The following is a 20,917-nucleotide window of genomic DNA, read 5'->3' as shown; positions in this document are numbered from 1 at the left end:
ACTTGTTACTCCCCAGGTTCCCTCATCCTACTGTGGCCTCTGTCCTGTATCGGTCTCCTTGAAAAGCTATTATCCTGCTACGATGGTCCTTAGGGTGTTACATCAAGCCACCGACGTTACATACGAAATTAAAGCAGTCATCAAGCCAGCGCGGTCTATGCGACCACACTCTGCTATTGTGCACGTTGTGAGACCTAAGCCATACGTGACGGCTTCCTCTGGTCTGCCCTAACAAGCACCGGGTCAGCAATCTCGCCTGGGGGTTTGTGCCACGAGACAGCAAAGGGGCTGCTACTGTCGGTCGGATGACGATGACAGCGACGAAGTGGCCAGAGGCACGCAATAGTCCTGCATCTGTTGCTGTTGCTTGGGGCTGTTGTAACTATGTAGGTAGTAAAAATTTGTAAATACATGCTATTCCCGTAACAATATTGAACCTTGTTTGAAATATTGTTGCTATTCGTGAAGTCATCATTATGTCCTCAAATACTTTGCTCAACCGGTATTTGTAGTGCTGCTGGAATGTTCATGAAATAAAATGCAGCTGCAATTGAATGTTTTAGTCTTTTTGCTTGGTACATTGTTGCATTCAGCCTTTACCTTTTGTTGCATTATGTTACACATATCAAATAATGTATGCATTTTCCTTACTTTTGACATTTATGTGTTACCTTGATAATGATTTGCATATGAACGCTTCTCTATGATGTTTTCCATTTCATGTGCCAAGTCAATTGTGAATTGGTGGTGCTTCTGAAATTTGACCACTGATGCCTCTTTCATATTCTAGTCCATCTTACTGGAACACCAATGCCATTGACTAAAAAGCAGCTTTAAGAGGATGTGTATTGTGTGTAAGGGAAGAGAACTTTGTCTCGGACATTTTCAAACAGCGGAATGCACTGTTTTATGCAGACCCTTCACTGGTGCATGAGCTCCCAAAGCGAGTGTTTGCACCTTTGGGTGACCGTGGCTTGACTTTGTGCGATTACATCTTCCATGGGGATGCAGCTTGTGACTCTCTTGAGGCCCTTCAAGAACTGCTCGGCCTTGATGTCTCTGCAGGAGACATTGAGCTTGACACAGAGCACTCACCAGGTGTGCATTTCTTATTTGTCTAAACATTTTTACCATTATTCTTGTGCTGTGTGACTTTTATAGCACACTGCATAGCTCTAACAATGTGTGGATTTTGAATTCTAATGTAAATCTCGTTTATTCAGTGTGCATTCTTTATCTCCTTTGATGATGGGCAGCAAAATGTGTCATCTTTGCTTGTTTTATTGCCAGAAAGCAACCAGCAGGTTATAGATGGTGTTGAGACAGCAGAAATTATTACTGAGGCTACAGAGCAGCTTTCACGTGGACGCAACATGCTCAGTAAGTGCTTTGGCTGCTTTTCTGTTATACGTTGTGTTGGCTTGTAAACATTAAGCAAAAAAAAAAAAAAAAAAAGGTAATGCAGGTTTCTTCGCAACCATCTGAAGTCTTACAACCTACTCAATAAATGGATAGTGTCATGTTATGTGAACTTGGGATTGGCAGAACAGTCGAAAGAGTGTGTGCAGTGCACTGAAACTTTAAATGAAAACTTCAAAGTACATTTATTTTACTTAACAGAGAGAAAGAGAGAGACAGAAAAAAGGGTACTTAACAGATAAATGAGTAATTCTCTATAGGCTGCATTCTTCGAAAGCTTTTGTTTCACAATCTTCAATTGTGTTGCAATTACTGTAGGCATTTATGACTAGAAGTGCTTCTAAAGGGTTCTGCATACAGTAAAGCCTTGTTAATTTATACCCTCGTAATAGTAAATTCTGGTTTAAATATAGTCGCGATGAATCCTATGCCCTATTGCCATTGAACCTAATATAAGAAGGCTGCAGAAAGTAAATGCTGCAGCCAACTGCTTTTTCCGAAACTGGACAGGGTCGCCAAAAATTGCGCGACGGTCGAGGCTGAAGGTGCATCTTGCGTTCGCCCATCGCGTGTGCGACCTTCAATCTGCGAGGCTAGTCTTGAGCTGTGTTTCGCTAATTCAGTTCGGAGGAATTGTCCATAACACAAGCTTTCACCATTCTTTCCAGCAAATACAAACTCTTACACGTTAGCAGTGCTTGCCGGCTGATTGCCTGCGAAACCAAGCTTTGCTTCACGCACTCTGCTGTCAGTTCAGCCTGTGTGCAGGATTGCATGCCGGCTAGGCCTAACCAATGTGGCCTGTCTAGAGTCGAAGACCAAAGTTGTGGTTTGGTGCGGAGTCAACGAAACATGTTGCAGTGGCTGTACGGCACTTTAGAAGCGGATGAACCACCTCGACAACAAAAGTGGTGGTGCGGGCAACACTCAAATGGCAGCAGTTCGTTCACAGTCACCATATTTTGGCATCGGGCACTCGCGGATCTGTCTAAGAAATCCGAGACAACGTACTAGACCGTAAAGGGTACAAAATTTCGGTCACCGTTCTACATTGGTTCTTTGGATTTGGTGGTGATACTGCGGGGAAGGCCAAATAATCGAACATGTCCGAAAAATTAGTCGGAAACTTACTTTTTTTCAGTTTTATTTTGCCTGCTCCATGCAAAGACTGCGGGTCCTTGGATGTTAACCTTTCTTCACTTCACTTTATTAGCTTAAAAACCCCATTGGAGGGGTATTACATAAGGGGTGGTTAATAAAATAAACATTAGGAACAAGCGTTCATTTTGAGATATGGGTGACAACAGCTTCAGTAAAGGCAGATGGGCTTGTGATGGCTGCAATGGCGTGTGGAAGGCCGTTCCAGTCCCTTGATGCTCGAATAAAAAATGATGCTTGAAAAGTGGTGGTCCGGGCATGTGCGCGTGCAACTTTCAACACAAGTTTAAACGGATGCAAATATCCTGGTCATGTTTTAATTCTTAGATAGTTGCAGCTGCTTTCATCCACGTTTTGCAAATGTACAGCCTTTGAAAAAAATTGTTTTGGTTATAGTGCGGATGTTTGATACTCTGGTGACTTATATTGTGTGCTGTCTCCCCATATTCATCTGAACCCATTATTCCACGGTGTAAAAGATTTGGAAGTGTTTGGTCATGCACATATTAATTTAGCCAAGCCCTGTGATCGAGGATTGGCACATACAGTAAAGATGCAACTCAAAAGCACAGCTGTTATCTAGCTGAAATCCAGCTCGCCATTCTAGTAAAAAGATGCACACCTACTGTCAGGATCTGGCTTTGCAAGAGCCGAGATACGTATTTGAACACAGCAACTTGCAGGTGCATGGCTCTCGATACCTGCAGCACAGTCTCGTGACAACCAGCTCCGATATCGATGAAAGCATTTCCATGGCCCATTGTCTCTCGCTGGCTGACATCTGCCCTTGTCGATAACACAGGTGGTTGTGACGAGACAGTGCTTTAGGTATCAATGGCCACACACTCGCACGTTTCTGTTAACATATGTGAGCTATTGCCTAATGGCAGACAACTTGGACTAGTTGATGAATGTTCATACGTTAAAAAGACGAGGATGAATAGCATGATTGTGTATCTACCTTTATTCATCCAAAAGCATGTTGTTGCCCTAGGTGCAAAAACTGCAGGCACCTTCAAAGTGACATTAAAATTAAAAGCACCGCAAATAGTTATACACATGAAGTCAAATCTAGCTTCACTTGTACAAGTTCGGATGTGATTTATATGCTTGAATGTTCCTTCTGTAAGAAACAATATATCGGCGAAACAGGACAATCAATGAACGTCAGATTAAACGGACATCGCGCGGACACAGTTAAAAAGCTTCCCAAAGCTGTCGCCGAGCATTTCAACCAACCAGGTCATAACTTTGATGAACTTAACTCTACATCTTAGTCAAATTTCCGCTCTGAACAAGAAAGAAAATACAGAGAATCATACCTTATCCATAAGTTCAAGACATTGCAACCAATAGGCATAAACGTTTCAAAGGGAGCTTTAGAATCTATTCGCTATGCTAAACTTCAAGCTATCGGCAACAACACTTAGTTTGATTTCTTGGCGTATCCCTCCCCCCCTTTTTTTTCCTTTCCTTTTTTTTTTTTTTTGTCAGCCGGCGTGTCAGACGCCCTTGACACGCCAGCTAACGCGCGTGCGTTGAAGACCGGGGTGGAGGAGGGAGGGGGTGCCCTGGTTTTGACCTTGTACACAGCGTTCCTTTACGCTCAATTGAATTGAAGGTGCCACGTACCTCGGATGCTAAAAAAAAGAGATGTCGAAGCTCTTCGGGTACTGTTAACACGCGTGGTGCACTGTGTAATGTGGACCATGTACGCAAGCAGCAAGCTCCACATCATGCCGGTGGGGAACGTACGCTATCCAAAATAAGGCTGGAATGGAGTGTCCCCAGTGACCATGTAGGCGACGGGTCCAAGGGTTCCCACAAGGTGCATGCAAGTTCACCCATGATGGCTGCGAGCACGTGATTTGCACATCTTGAACAGTGCGACTTTCTTGTGTACTTCACATAAAATACAAGTAAATCCTTCACGAAAACAAAAACTGGTTGATGCTGTACATATGCCCTTAGACTAGCGTGGCTGACCTAATACAGTGTAATTATATTTGTGTGCTATCAGCATGTGAAGCTTTGTGCAAGCTTGTATGTTTTTATGTGCTGGCAGCCAATTGTACATGGACGCAACTCACAGTTCGCGGCAGGGCATGTGTCTCGATGCTGGTAACGGCATTTGAGAAATGTTGAGGCACACTTTGTAGCCTAGCTATCAGCGATTCAGGCAATTGCGATGGGCAACGGTATCTTTTTCACCTGTGGCCTGAACAGTACTTATACTTACAAACATGGTAAGCTGCATCTGTCCTGCAGTGACAACTGAATGGCCAACTTTGGTTTTGCTTCTCTGAAGAAAAAAAAAAAAAAAAACTTAGTGCAGCCTCGGCGCATATTATGCAATTTCTTCCCAAATGTAGCAAGTTTCACCTCTTGGTGTAGTAATCACATCACTACATACTGTGAATGTTTCAAGATTGTTTTGAAAAATGACTTTATTTTTCAGTTCCAATTGCAAGTGCAGCCATTGCTGCTCTTGGTGCTGGTATTTCCTACTTGCTGCTCCAGGACTGAGTCGGTGCACAGCAAAAGTTTATGGCTGACTGTCTGTGTTCCATCATCCTTACAAGTGGCTGATGTACAGAATTAAAATACTCCCAAAATGTTGTCTGTGTACATTTGCACAGTTCTTGTGAAAACACTGCAGTATCATGTTTCGCTTATGTTGCTATGCTTGGCACAGAAGAGTTTAAAACCTGCTTTGAACTGCATTTAGCATACTAGTGAAAATGGAGTCGTTGCAATTTCAGTGCTCCATACTCAGTCACTTAAATTATCAGTTGGATTTAATGTCCCAAAGCAGAATGAGATGTAATGAAGGGTTTTAAGGTTTGTTTAGTGTGTGCCGAAAGTTCTGTGGATAGACATTTTCGCACTTCAGAATGCAGCCAGGAATGTTGTTATAGTCTGCAGCAGAACACTATAGCCACAGCAGTAGGTCTTTTTGAATGCAAACAGCCAGGTCCTTAACCCTTTACTGCACAATTTTTTGTTTCCTCATGTTATTCATGGAGTTACAGGGAAGCATAACAGTAGCACTACTCCCATGGAAACTTTGTAGTTTGAATTTGCAGAAGGGTATGCTGTGTACGTGCAACAACATGCAACTAAAGAAGTTGAAGGTGATAGACAGACTTGGTGCAATTAATACTCATTTATTTGCATGTGACAATCATTGGTGCACTCATGTTTTAGTGTGGAACAAAAAGCAATTTTTCTTGCAGCACAGGTGGTTCCCACACTGAGCAGTATTGCAGATTCCTGTGCATCCAGGAAATAATGGAGCGTTTTCACGTTACCGTCAAAATTGAGAACATAGAAGCACAGATGTGAGGGTACATCCGTGACAACGCGACACGGTAGCGTGCGGATGCATCACATCCTTTTGGGGGGAAAAAAAGGGGGTGGGGGGGAATTCAACCAACCAGAAAGCATCTTCTACTGAATCGAAACGAACTTGCACTCGGGGTCGTCAGCACCCCCGGAAAGGTCACTGCCTTCACTATCGGAACAAACTATCCAGAGATATATTTTTTTTTAAATCTACAGTCTGGAGGATGTGTAGCTTAGCGCAAAACATTTTTGTTGCGCTTTTTCTTATGGAGAGCAAAACTTACCTGTATCACTGCTCGCGGGCGCGTGCAGCTCCGCCACGTTTGTTTTGGTAGAAGATGCGAAGGGTAAGCACAGATGGCAGCACAAGGCGGTGCGTGTTTCAGATGAATATTGGGGAAATGCAACATATGCAGGGAGCTCCAAATGGACTTTGCTTGTTTTTACTGCGGTTTATCGGAATGTTGTGTAAATGCAACAAGGTGCAGTAAACCCAGAACAGATTGTGGACAAGGCGTAAGAAACAGCATTCTGATTACATGTATTGCAGGGCAATGCTAAGCAGCAATAAATGACTTCACACAAAGCATAAGCAAATGGCAAACTTTATTTTGAATGCTCTCAAAAACAAATGCCATAAATGTGACGTTTGGAGGTTAAAAAGAACAAGCCAAGCAGGCAATGGGGATATGAGAGCTAACAGTTTGTGTGTGTTAACTGCAAACTTTTTTTTCTTTTTTACTATATATGCTTAGACAAAATGTCAAATGATACAGATGCTTTGAAAGACTGTGGTACATTAATGAGAACAAATGGGCTTAAAAACTCATTATTGCGCCTATCACAGACGGGTAGTGGTAATGGAGATTTAACTGTACACTCTCATTACAAAATACAAAACACGACTTGGTGCAAATCAACACATCACTTCAGTGCTCGAGTGGTCGGGAGAGAGTCTGAGCAACTGTTAACTTAGCCTTAACTGTCACTGAAGTAGCAGTGCTGGGTCTTTGATCCTTGCTGAACCCAGCAAAAACAGGGCTCTCAAGAAGCTGTGCTGCTGTTGGCCGATCAGCAGGGTTTTCTCTCAGCAGGGAACGTATTACCGGAACTTCTTGTCGGCTATGAATCTGCTGCGACAGAGATAGAGCAAAACTATCAGCACGACTTGCAGGATCATGCAAGAAGTATCGGCAGACAGATGAGATCATGGCAAGTAATACAGCATCAACAGCCTACTTATCCTAGAACACGGGATAAGAACAAAAATGTGGCAGTTTTGCCCAAAGGGTGAAGCACTGACAGCGATGGCAAGGTGTAGCGTTGCACTAGGTCTGTTGTTTGGGGCCTATACTGTGGTCAGCCACGTAGATGTTTCTCCGCAGTCCAGGAAGTTCTGAATTTCCGCAGTCCAACAGAATGTCCTGTTAAATTTGTACACTTCCCTTTTTTGCGCGCACTTTTCAATTATCCATTCTTCATACTATTATGCTGTCATTTTATAACATGCAATTTCACCTTTCAACAGCACCTTACTCTGTAGCAACCCTGAAAGTTTATTTCTGGTTATAACTTAAAATAATTAATCATTTCTTTACCAATATCCCCTATACTGGGTATGAGCCTCAAGTTGGATGAGCAACGATGCAGACTCTTTGAAGAGTGTTCGAACTGTACGCGGGTACGACATATTGGTTAAATGCTGCACATAATGCAACTTCTGCCAGGTAGAAGGAACAGCGCCCTAGCAGTTATGAAACTGTACATGGAGAATGCTTAATGGTGTTCTATTCCAGCTGCTAAGGCAAGAGTCCATGGCCTAATGGTTGCAGTATGGGGCTAAAGTGCTTGAAGTCTTTTGTTCGAATGTGGCCGTTGGACGACTTTATGCTTACTTATTTTAAAGATATATATATGTATATTCACCTGAAGTGTCCATATAATTGTCATCACAATAATATATACACCTTTGAGCATAAAAAACTGTTGCTGCATAATACCCAGACAGGTTTAATGTGGAGGTGGTTTCAGACATCCCCAGAGAAAAAAAAGAAAAAAAAAAGATAAGTATAAAAAGAGAGACGTAGGCCATTCATGGAAAGAACAGTTTCCCACGGTACTATAATGCAACTATTAACAAATTTGCATCCTCTTAAGTGCAAGGGCCAAAAGTGGAGAAAGAGCAAGTAAGAGCTAATAAGTCCTTTTTCTACCTTTTCTACACTTGATATGCATTGGTAGCAACAGTTGCAACTACACTATAAACAATACTTTTATTGGTGCATAAAGTGCACTTCATGTTGAAAATAAATCCATGATACATGCAGTGAACCAAAACATACTATGTGCCTTAAAGGGGTACTGTGTCCTAAATTATGCATGTGTTTTATTCCTCGTTTGCTTACTACAGGATGTCACAATGCCTCCAGCACCAGTGAATGCACCAAAATCTGAGCGTTTGATGTGCCTCTAAAATTGGTTTCTGCATTGACAGTAGCGTCGTTCATCAATAATTTTCGGCAGCGGATGCAAGGCAAAGCACGTGACTTACTCTTGAAGTGCAATGGCCTAGAACACAGTAGCAAAACTGAACGATGAAACTAAGTCTCTACTAGGGGAACTTGTGCCCCTAAAAGCAAGTGATGTTCAAAGCACAATGATAGCAATGAATACAGTCGGCGTTTGTTGAAAATCTCATCTGCGAGTCAGGCGCCTCGGCTTTTATACATGACTCATCAAAGGTTCCAGCGCGATTGCTGGTGTTTGCGTACCTTCCAGAAAGTACCACACAATTAGTGTTGCATATACAATCTGATTACACAACAGATAGAATCGACAATAACATTCAAGGAAGATTTAAAATAATGCCAGCGCATCTTGAATTGAGTGATAACATTATTTTAGTGGGTGAAATGCAATCCCCGGAAAAAGGATAGGTAAGTACACGTGTCAATACAATGACGACATTAAAAATAAACATTGCAATTCCGCTTTTTAAATTATGAAGAGGTGTGACACGCATTTGTGCAATACAAATTAATTTTGTTTGCAACTAACAATAGGTGTGCTGTCCAACAGTCTACGCTCAGAATATAATGTAAAAATAAGCATTTGCATTATGTTTGTTGTATGAGCCACAACCTACTAGAACTCCAGACCTGCACAGATAACAGACTTCTATGGGAGCCGCCGTCTGCGCCCGCCCTCGTTTAACTGTTGGCCACTGGCATCCCTTTTACAACCTGTTTGTCTTTGTACTAGGGGCGGGCAGCCTAAATGACATGCTAAACAGGAAAGGGGCAAGACTAGCCCAGCATTTGGTGAAGGATGTTGAGTGTAGTGTGCACAGTGATGGAGGTACCTTTACACGAAACTAACGTACAAAGAGTGGTTGCGGTCGCTAGTGAGGCTATATGGAGAGTGAGCTGAGAGAAAGGTTTCAAGGTTGTGGAAGGACACGGTAAGTGAGAAAGTGTGGTGGTTTTCAATGAGATGGAATCCACTTCAATCACGGGCTTGGAAGAGAAGTGGCCTGGCGACTTGCCGGTCGTGCAATTGCTTGTTTGGGGGGCCCATGAGTGCTCGTGAGGCCAGGGTATGTAGTAATGAAGACGGTCTCCTAGGGGAACCTCTGACTAGCAACACACCGGCAATAAAAGAGAGGGAGGAAGAAAAAAAGAAAAGGGAAAGAAAAGAGAGCTCACTGTGCAATATGCTACATAAACATGCAGGGCAGCAGAAGAAAGAAAAGTGTTTACAGATTAACTCTTTCAGGGTCAATGACGTAAATATATGGCGCCGCGAACAAGTCCAAAATGGTTGATGCCGTATATTTACGCCGCAGTCCATGCATTTAAAAAGCGTGCCAATTCCCTCATTTTTTCTTTCCTGGCATGTGCTGCCACTATGTGGGAATACAGGGAATTTTTTCTCGCGCCTCCTTCTCTCGGTTCTCGTTGCATTGTTTTAGAGCTAGTTTGCTCCGGCGCATTTACATACTACTGCTCGTGCATTGGCGTGCGCGTGGGCAGGCAGCGGTTTGGGTTTTGTTCTGCGGGCCATTTCGGCTTGCGCTCGCAAAACTGATGGCTATCTCGTTACTAATCGTTCAAAGGGCGGCTGCCTGTTTCTCGCTCGTCTAGTGCTCACAGGGGTGAGCATAGGAACGATGCCGCCGTGCATACGTTTCCTTTTCTCTTTTTTTTGGGAGACTTGCAATATCTCATTGCCTCTGGTTGGCAATAAGATGAAGATTAGCAGAAGTTTGTCACACGCTTTGCTTTTTTGACGTGCACACAACCACAGTTTCCTTGGGTGCGTTCACCTACGCAGTTCGGTTAGGCTATGGATGTAATAATAATAATAATATTTGGGGTTTTACGTGCCAAAACCACTTTCTGATTATGAGGCATGCCGTAGTGGAGGACTCCGGAAATTTTGACCACCTGGGGTTCTTTAACGTGCACCTAAATCTAAGCACACGGGTGTTTTCGCATTTCGCCCCCATCGAAATGCGGCCGCCGTGGCCGGGATTCGATCCCGCGACCTCGTGCTCAGCAGCCCAACACCATAGCCACTGAGCAACCACGGCGGGTGCTATGGATGTAAATATTAGTGTAAGAGCAGGAACATTTGAAACTTGCGAAATATTCTCGTGTGCACATATTCTAAGCCTTGAACTATAACAATGCATCAAATTTTTAATTATGAGTTTATTTACTTTTTTTTTATTGTTGTTCATGAATAAAGAGTAAATTTATACCAATGCAAAATATTTTTTTCTCACTTTACGGTCACTCTAGAAAAATTAGGGTAAGTTTTTTTTCTAAATAAGTCCCTTAGAAGAATTGGAACCTAAAATAAAAGAAAGCGACCCTGGGCGGTCGTATATGGCGAAAAAAAAAATCCACCCTGAAAGGGTTAAGGTGCAGTTAAATAGAGAAGAAATAGGTGTGTGCAGTTACAGAAACACACAATAGAGACTTAGAAGATCCAGCAATAATTGAGAATTATGTTTGGGAAGGGTGCAACAGAACTAAATCAGAAAGAAAGGAAATCAGAATGAAAGGGCATCAAAGGCATCAAAAAGCCAAATGGAAAAAAGTAAATTCAAAATGTCAAGAGCATCTTTGGTTATCAGGCACAATGATTGGCAAGAAAACTTGGCTGGGTGTAACATGTTCATGGACGGGAAAAAATTGCAAAGAGAAGAATCAAGAGTTAGTGGAATGCCTAAGTGCTGATATTAAGGGCGACATGAAAGTCCACATAAAAGATCTAAATGGTTATACTGACAGCAGTGGGAAGTTAATGCTATATCTCCATGAGCAATGTAACCTCATTATTGTGAATATGAGGCTTAAATACGATGGGCAAATCTCATGGCAAGTTGGGAACAGACATCAATCGACCATTGATTGCTGTCTGATGACAGAAGGAATTTGTGAGTTGAGAAAAATGGTCATTGACAAGGAAAGGTATAGCAATGTAGGGAGTGACCATAAATGCATCATTTTGAAAATTCAATATGTAGTTGAGAAAGACAGCAAGGAGCGAAGAATGGCCAGTCCAAATATGAATGTTGCACAAATAACAGATATAGTCGCAAGGGTACAGAAAAAACTTGGTAAATGGCCAACAAAAAGTGGGAACATAGTGAGCTTCAAAACTTAACGATGACAGAAATGAGAAAAGAGAAGCAACACTTACGTTGGAAAGGAAAAAAAAAAACACAAAAAGCTGGTGGAATAGGGGAATGATCGACAAACAACAGAAAGCACCACAAGAGCATAGGCAGGCAAAAAAATTGCAGTTGCCATAGGATGAAGTAGACAGAAAATAGGAAACACAGTACAACCTTGTAGATACGTTCCCATTACGTACGTTTTCTCAGCGCCAACATTCACAATTGAGAACACAAAAAATGACCCAAAAAAGAGACTATCATTTTTTACCGTTTCATATGTTCCTGGGAAACTCAATTTTTCAGCACCAACGTTCAGCACATTGGCAAACTGTGATCGTATGATACATTTTCTATCCACTAGATCCCATGTAAACAAGAAAATGCGCAAGGCGCGCGCGCGTTCGAGAACAGTATATAGTTGCCCACCGCGGCAGTTTCACTGCAATACTCGCCCGCCCACCTCACGTGAAAACACCACTGAGCACTCGGTTTCTCATTTCGGTACCAGCAAATTTCTGAGGTCGTCGCACGCAGCATTCAAAGCTATCACCGCCAATTCTATTGCAATAAGCATCTTCGCCTATCTGTGTCACAGCACGTGGTGCCGTCGGAAGCGTAGCACATGCTTTTTTTTTTTTAAATTCACGTTACCCCTAAAGGCCCTCCTGGAGAGGGTATTACATGGGGGAGGTGCGATACAGCTTTTAATAAACGCGATACATTTCAGTAATAAATGCAATAAAACATAAGGCATAACACGAAAAGAAAAAAATGACCACAAACAACAACAACAAAAAAAGCAATTTTTACACATTTCTGCCACAGCGAAGAAACTCTTGGAATTTTATGATGTCAGTTTCTCTGGCGATGGCTGATGGTAAATTATTCCATTCGATGATACTAGTATGGGAAATGAATGAATTGGCGTAAGACGAGGAATGACACTTCACACGTTTAATTTTGAAAGAATGATCACGACGTGGAAAGATGGCATGAGGTGACTGAAACAAATCACTTCGAAGGGAGGGAGGGTGATAAAGTTTATGGAAAAGTGTTAAACGAGCAAGTTTGCAGCGATATTACAAATCTACCAGTTCGGCATGTTTTTTTAATGCTGTAACACTTGTGAAGGGTGAGTAGTCTGAAAATATGAAGCGAACAGCGCGGTTCTGCAAACATTCGATGTTATAACGTAGGCTTGCTCAGGGTCCCAGATGGCCGCAGCATATTCGATTTTAGGGCGTATTAGAGTTATATAAGCCAGTTTTTTAACGTGCATAGGGGCGTGTCTGAGGTTACGCTTGAGAAGACCAAGTGAGCGGTTAGCAGATGCTAGGGTGAGGTTGATATGGTGATGCCATGATAGGTCAAACTGAAGGTGCACACCAAGGTACTTGTATGTTGTTGTTAGTTCTACAGTATTGTCGTTAAGAATATAAGTGGTTGGAATGCGATCTGTGCGACGAGTGAAAGATATCTGTTTTGTTTAAGAAACGTTTAATGACATTAACCAGGATGAGCACCATAAGCTTACTGCGTTGAGATCAGATTGTAGGGATTGGCGGTCACTGTCACTAGTAATGTTACGGTAAATTACGCAGTCATCAGCAAAAAGTCGAATTCTAGATGTTACACGGGCAGGTAAGTCATTAATATAGATTCAAAAGAGCAAAGGTCCGAGCACACTTCCTTGTGGTACACCAGATGTCACATAAGCAGAGGAGGAGTTAGAATTATTAACCGAGGTGAATTGTGTTCTAGATGACAGAAAGTCCTTAATCCAAGCGAGCACGATAGGGTGGATGTTAAGCTGTGCTAGTTTCAGTAGAAGTCTGATGAGGAACCCGATCAAAAGCGTTTGAAAAATCAAGAAACACTGCGTCGACCTGAAAGCCTGCATCAAGTGATAATTGTAAGTCGTTAATGAATCCAGCTAGTTGAGTGTCACATGAAAATCCCTTGCGGAAACCGTGCTGATAATTGAAAATAATGTTATGATCTTCGAGGTAGTTAATGACTTGGCTGTGAATGATATGCTCAAGAAGTTTGCAAACGGTGCTGGTTAGCGAGATGGGTCGATAGTTCAATGGAGAGGAACGCTCACCTGATTTAAATACAGGTATTACTTTGGCTATCCGCCAGTCATTAGGAATTAGTCCATGTGATAATGATTGCGAGAACAAACAGGACAGCACAGCGCAGCGCAAATGCTTTGAGATGTACGCTTGAGTATCTTATTGTTAAAGCCGAGGTGATCCGAACTACTAGTAATTTTAAGATAGTTTAATAAAGCTAAGATACCTGTTTCATTATTCACAATTTCAGGCATGCAAATGTCATGGATTGTATTTAAGACAGGGGATGAGCTAATGTCTTCTTTGGTGAATACTAATGAAAAGGTGTCATTAAAAACCTGAGCACATTCAGACTCATTAATTATGATGCCGTTACTCTCGGTAAGCAAAATGTCAGGATGAAAGCTAGGATTTATGATGCGCCAGAACTTACGAGGATTGTTTGTTAGCAGAGATGACAGGTCGCGATTGAAAAACTGGCGCCGAGTGGATTTTAGGAGTGACTGGTAGTCCTTGTCGCATTCCTTATACTTGTCCCACGCGCTTAGAAGACCATTCTTTAGTGCCTGCCGGTAAAATCGCTTTTTCTTATTATTCATACGTTGGAACTTCTGATTAAACCAGGTGCACTGCTGCTACATCGGATGGTCATAAGTGGAATGAAGTCATCAACAAGTTTAGTGAAAGTACTCTTGAATAAATCTCAATTCTGCTCAACAGCGCGCAATAAATATTGATTCATGAACTGGGTGAATAGGCGATAACCGAAACATGCCGCCGTTCCCTGCTGCAGACTGCGATAGTTAACGTTTTCTGGCTGCTAGATCCCATGTGAACAAGGTGTGAGGCACGCCTTTTCTTATTCCAGCAAATCGGTATATATTCCAGTATGGTATATAGCCGCCCAGCTCACGTGAAAACGTCGGCGCGCACAGTTTCTTATTCCAGCAAATATCCGCCTGGGTTGTCGCATGCCACATTCACAGTTATTGCCGCCAAACCTACTGTGAAAAACATCTTCACCTTTCTGTTTTACAGCGCGTGGTGTGCAGTGCCATTGGTAGTGTACTGCATGCTTTTAGTAGGCAATAATCCAAATGGCCGCGCCTGCTGCAGGTGGCACGATGTGGGTATTACGTGTCGCTTCGGCAGCATAGGGCCCCGCCCACCAGTTCGATTTCGTTTCAGTTTGCCGTTGCCCTCTCAGCAATAGGAAAACAACACAACGTGTCTCGGCCGCTGGAGCACCACCAGCTCAATGCGCCTCGCCGTCTCGTGTCGCAACGATCCACGTGACGCTTCGCATTACATCGATGTCAAAATTTTTTAGTTACTTCGGATCGTACATCTTCCCGGTTAGCACATTTTTTTCTCATGTTTTTTTTTTCCAAAACGTCAGAACGAGGTTTTACTGTATACCAGGAGAAAAAATTTATCGCTCAAATACTGGTTCAAGCAAAAAGAAAGGTGAAAGTGAACGTTGGTAGTCGGAAATACGTAAGAAAAAGTATGCTGCACCTAGAATATTTTGGAAACAAAAGTGTGGAACAATACAACATATCCAGACCACGACCGCTGGGACAAAAAAAGCCGGAAGATGGTGTGATCCGCGGTGGCACAGCCAGCCGGGAACTGCTGTCTGGGGTCAGCACACAAAATGCACCAGTAACGCGGTTGAAACGACGTAGCCCGATGCATCCCATCCCTGCCAGCTAGCGCCGTTCGGCCCAGCCAGTAGCCTAGAAAGCAACTACGGCTGTTACGTTTGCACCCATTATAGCCTGCCTGATGCACGAAGCCGCACCTTCCTTTTTTCTTTTTTTCCATCCAGCGGCCGTGCTTAGATGAAGATGGAAACGAACTGGAAGGGGTCGTGGCATTAAATTACATCCATAAAATAATAGCTGAATCATTTTAAGGCAATGGCAAGGTGATTTCCTTAAAAAAAAAAAGGGGGGGGGGGGAGCATGAACGAGGACCAGATGGAAAAGGAGTTGGTGCTGTGAAATTTCAGCTGGAAGAAAGAATTTCTAAGTGCACAGGCTAGACAAGGTTCCCATTAGGCTGATTAATGAACTAGGACCAAAAAGTAAGCAGCAGCAGTAGTAGAAAAAAGCTTACAAGATAGGCGAATATCTGACAGTTGGTGACAAAGTAGAATTAATTTATAAAGGCAAGAGGGAAAAAGATGAGATTCACTCATATTGACTGTTTACAATTAAATCTGTAATATACAGGTTAGCAATGCAGGTGATTAAATTAAAACTTCAAGCATGGGCAGAACATAATAGCATACTGGGATAACTTCAGTATGGCTTCAGAATTGGCAGATGTCTGGATGGTAACATGTTTGTTCTTACTCAGTGTATTGAAATATCCCAAGAAAGGAGAACGTTATTATGTGGCTTTTTTTAGAGATTACCGGAGCATATGACAATGTAGACCGCAACATTTTGACGGGTATTCTTGAAGGTTGAAGGGGAAGGTTTAGGCAACAATTGTGTACAGCTTTTGAGGGAGATTTACCTACAAAATACTGTTTGTATTGAATAAGAAGGAATGAGGAGCGAGAAGTTGACATCAACAAGGGACTGAGGCAGGAGTGCCCTTTATCCCCACTGTTGCTTATGATGTATATGGTAAGGATGGAAAAGGCACTAGAGGAAAGTAATATCGGGTTTAATCTCTTTTACAAACGGGCAGCTACAGTAGTAGAGCAGCAGCTTCCAGGTTTGTTTCATGCAGACAACATTGTGTTACTACCTAACAAGCAAAGTGACATACAACATCTGGCTAATATCTGGACAGGAAGGCGAGAATTTAGGTCTGAAATTTAGCATTAAAAAAAATCAGGTGTATGGTATTCAATGAAAACAGTGAACAGACAGTGTCAATACAGGGCCAGGAAATACCTCTGGTAAAAGAATACAAATACCTTGGTAAATGGATAAACGAAGGCAATAGATATATGGAAATACAGGAAAAAACAATAACAGCAAAGGGGAAGAGAAATGCAGTCGCAATGAAACACAGAGTGCTATGGGGATACAATAAGTACAAGGTGCTCCAGGGTATGTGAAAACGTGTAATGGTTCCAGGACTTGCATTTGGAAATGCAGTTATTTGCCTGAAGTCAGGGGTACAATCATGACTCCATGGCAAACAAAGGACAGTGGAACACTTCGCATTGGGCGCTCACGGGAAGACTACAAATGGAGCTGTGTGAGGCGATATGGGCTGGACAAGTTTTGAAGTGAGGGAAGCTCAGAGAAAAACTGATTTTGAAGAATGACTGAGGAATGTGAAAGCAAATGGGTTGCGAGAGTGTTCAGGTATTTGCACAGGAAAAACATTGACTCACCGTGGAGGAAAAGATTAAGAAAGCTTACCAGCCAGTATGCAACCAGTGTAGTGAGTAACATGACAATAAAGAACATCAAACGCAAAGTCAGAGAGGCTGAGACAATCTCATGAATGGCAGCAATGGGGAAAAAAAAAAAAGAGAAACCCGCTTTGAGTAACCACCTATGAAGAAAAAATGAAATCAGGAAAGAATGATTTTATGATAACTTAAAGGGAAGCTCCTTGCTTTTTGAAGCGAGATCAGGATGCCTTAGAATGTGTAGCTATAAAACGAAGTACACCATGGAAGAATCATGTGCTTGTTGCAGTAAAGCTAGGGAAGCGATGGAACATGTTTTATTAGAATGTGAAGCTATCTACCCAGAGGTCGGTTTAGGCTCCTCTGGCCTCTTGACAAACTTGGGTTTAGGGATAGCAGGCAGAAAGTAACCATACAATATCTGCAGTAGAGATCAGTAAGAGGCAAATGTAGGTTTGGTGGCAGAAAAGTAGGGAGACTAAAAACAATGGAGGCATACAAAACCAAAGTTCCCAGTACTTCATGAAGTGATGCTGGGAATTCTTTGTGTGTCTTTGTTGAAACAGAAAGGATGGACATTAGGCAAAATAAGAACAAGAGCTTGGTGGTGCAACCTACCACCCCGTTTCAAAGGGGTCGCTCATAGCATCCATCCATCCACCTGCTACTCTACGGTTGACTGGGGCAGTGTTGTAATTAGAATAGCGGCTGTTGTGTTGTGACGAATTGCTTGCATGGTTGATTTTTGTGAACACAGTGACAGTGATGTTACAAGCCTTTGATCAGTCACTTGGCTGCAAAAGTTGATTGCCCAAACTTGAAAAATGTTGGTGCGTGTAGTCCGCTGCTCTCTAAAGAAGGTTAAAAAGCCACTCCTATTGCGTTTTTGCATGCAGCAAACCACACAGCTCTTGCAAATTAAGTGTCAGTGTTTATAGAGTTTGTAAAGTTGCTTCACAGTTTCATTGTTTAATTTCTAAAGTTAACTTCTGTGCTTTTTAGAAACTGGAAACCACCATATACATTCGAGGAAAGAACAATTACCATTATTTTAACTCTTAACAGTTGCCCACGAGCATGTTGCAAGTTCACGAAGAGAATTACGCATACAGCTTCACTGCATACGTATCTTTCGCACCACCGTTACGCTGTCGCCATACCACGCAGAAAAGCTAGCTTTGCAGTTTGGAAATCTGTGACACAAAGCCTGCAGTGCAGCATGTTTTAAATCACTGGGATGACTTTTGGAAACTTTCAACTCACCTACACGTCAAACAATACTGGAAAAAACTGTATGCTCACCTTTCCTTGAAACAGACTTGCGCACATCGGGCGCAGGAATTATTTGCGAAAGCTTATGCCAGGTCCTCTGCCTTAGTTCAGTAGAGTACACAGCAATAAATAATAATGTCATCTTTGACATTAGGCTATCTGTAATGAACTCAAGCTAGTTTATTGTCTAACTTGAAGTTGACATGATCCCGTGTGATTACTTACGGAGATAGTTCCAATTTTGCGAGACTCAGCTGTCCCGGCACCGAACCCCTCAAAGTATATAGCCTATAGTGCTCTCGACTGATAACAAGCTTGGCACAGCATCAAAAACACTTATCGCGAAAATGAAACTATACCGAAAAAATATCGCCCAAGAATACTGCCCAAGGAAAGCTCTTTCCACGTCATACAACGACGATAAGTGAAGAGAACTTATTTCCAAATTATGATTTCTTGAATAATGGTAGCATTTCTTCTTCCATTCACCTCGCATTACATTTGCAGTCTTATTTTTTTAAAAATTTTACATGATTGGAAAGTAGACCCTCGCAATCGCGGTAGTGTTACATTTGAATAAATATGGTATGACTCTATTAAAAGAATTTTTTTTCATTATCTTCTGGAGGAAAGAAAAGAAAAAGTTATGCTGTATGCTACCTGTACTCGTTTACCTTCCTTGCACGGCTCTTCCTAACCTGATCTCACTATTAAAACACAAAACATTCACAAATTTTGTTTTCTCTTTATATTTGTGAATTTATGCATTTGCCACCAATACAAGAGTTTTGTGCCTGCCAAAACAGCACCACCAGCGTTGGAACATATTGTGCAGGCAGACCATAACGAACAGGTTATAACTAGCGCCACTCTACCCGTATGTTCTGTCCCTAGAGGGAAAAGGGTTAAACTAGACCAGGCATTATGGAGAAGGGGCATCTCTGCAGGTATGCAGCTCAGCAGGTCATGGTATGAACATTGTGTAATAATCATTCCGCATATTTTTTTACAAGCATCTGATCGCCATTTACAAAATGTACTGAGCGTGAGAGTGTGCATTTGCAGGTGGTGGGAAGGCCTCACTGGGAAGAAAGCTTCCGGTACCATGGGATGTGAGCCACATTTTGATTGGAATCAGCATAGGACCTTGTTGGGTGAGTGAAATGTGAAAGGGTATGCCTTCTTCTGTCTGCTTTTATTTTGAATTTGTAAGCTGAATAAACTTTTGTTTGGACGCATGCATTTCGTCATTCTTTTTACATTCACCTCGGGATAACACAAGGCCCCTTTCAGGGAGATGTACACTCTTAAAAGCACCCTTTGGGCTTCTTTTGCCCCACAACAATAATCTTGCTGGAATGCTGTGGGCTAGAATGCTGGCTTCTGGACGCAGCGCAGACCATGTCCACTCAAAAGTGCCCATCATCTTGCCCAAGGTTACGGTAAGAAGCCATGACCACAGTGATGCGTAACTGACAGTGTCCTAAATGAGAGGGGAAAAAAAAAAAAAAGACGGACTCCCAGCTTACCGCTGCCGTGTGAGGCCAGGAGAAAGTGGCAGCGAGCATCTGAGCAAGTGTGTGAGAGCGATGAAAGGCGGAAAGATAAGTGGGGAGCGCAGCACAGCACCTGGTTCGGCTCGCGAAGCTGTCTACGCTGCCACCCTGTTGCCTTTCTCTTGGTATTTTCAAAGAAGTCTAGATTTCAAGGTATACAGAGTCTGGCACAAAAAGATTTTGAGGTATCAGAGTTTGACTTACAACGGTGCCGCTCCACTGAGTTTTGAGCTGCCCCTTCCCACATTATCTAGCACAGGTGAATAACGTCACTCGGGCGAGAGATCCGATTGGCTACCTATGCAACGTCATTGGGCATGCTAGAAACGTGTCGCTTCATTAAGATTACTCATAATAGCATGCATATAAATAGTAAATTGTGTAATCTTAAAGATAAATACACAAATGCAATAAACGTAAACCTCTCTTCGTACAAATGGCCCACTTCCACCTGAGAATGCGAATCGGCATGCTACAGCTCTGGCGATGGCAGATAAATGGCACCAGCACTGTACTGCTCATGTATTTAACTGCAGGTGTGTGCATGGAGTAAACTGTAGTGAGCGCACGCTGTAGAAGATGCAACTGACTTACGTCAATGTCAACACTGACCTCTTTGGTCAACATAACGATCACCCGCAGTTTTGAAAAGGAAAAAAATGGTCTCTAGTCCATGCTGTGAAAGTGCTTGGACAGTGAAGCTGTACACAACAACTAGAATGATTGCCCATTGTGAGGCAGGTTGAAATTATTCACGTGGTTACATTCACATGCACTTTACCCAAATTATTAGCCTAAGACATTTCGATAGCCTGTGAATTGGCTTGGGCTGCTACTTTGTGCACCAACAAAGAGTGGACCAGCGAGAAGAGAAATTTGCTGCACCTGATATGCACGCTGCTTTTTAGGAGTCCAATTATATGCGGCCTTCCCATAGTGCTGTCACAATACAAATCAGTTGCAAGGCAGGTTCTTTTACGTACGGAAGTGTAGTTATGTCACTCCTTGCATTGTATGCTACAGT

The 20,917-nt window shown here is 42.5% G+C and overlaps 2 protein-coding genes across 2 annotated transcripts in view; one reads left to right on the top strand and one right to left on the bottom strand.

Moving 5' to 3' along the window:
- The window catches only part of LOC142586951 (protein odr-4 homolog), an 85,555-nt gene extending 80,359 nt beyond the window's left edge, over window positions 1–5,196 (top strand). Inside the window, exons 9-11 of the mRNA XM_075697823.1 lie at window positions 916–1,098; window positions 1,291–1,380; window positions 5,036–5,196. Of these exons, the coding sequence (XP_075553938.1) occupies window positions 916–1,098; window positions 1,291–1,380; window positions 5,036–5,103 (341 nt within the window). The 3' untranslated portion in view covers window positions 5,104–5,196. The remainder of the gene's footprint in view (window positions 1–915; window positions 1,099–1,290; window positions 1,381–5,035) is intronic.
- Window positions 5,197–6,511: 1,315 nt separating this feature from the next.
- Window positions 6,512–20,917, bottom strand: part of LOC142588037 (serine/threonine-protein kinase 31-like) — a 139,003-nt gene continuing 124,597 nt past the window's right edge. The window contains exon 15 of the mRNA XM_075699509.1: window positions 6,512–7,055. Within this exon, the coding sequence (XP_075555624.1) occupies window positions 6,852–7,055 (204 nt within the window). The 3' untranslated portion in view covers window positions 6,512–6,851. The remainder of the gene's footprint in view (window positions 7,056–20,917) is intronic.

This window comes from Dermacentor variabilis, chromosome 1 (assembly GCF_050947875.1).
Source record: "Dermacentor variabilis isolate Ectoservices chromosome 1, ASM5094787v1, whole genome shotgun sequence".
NCBI lineage: Eukaryota > Metazoa > Arthropoda > Arachnida > Ixodida > Ixodidae > Dermacentor > Dermacentor variabilis.
Note: the sequence above shows the minus strand (reverse complement) of the source record. Positions and strands in the feature narration are given on the sequence as shown.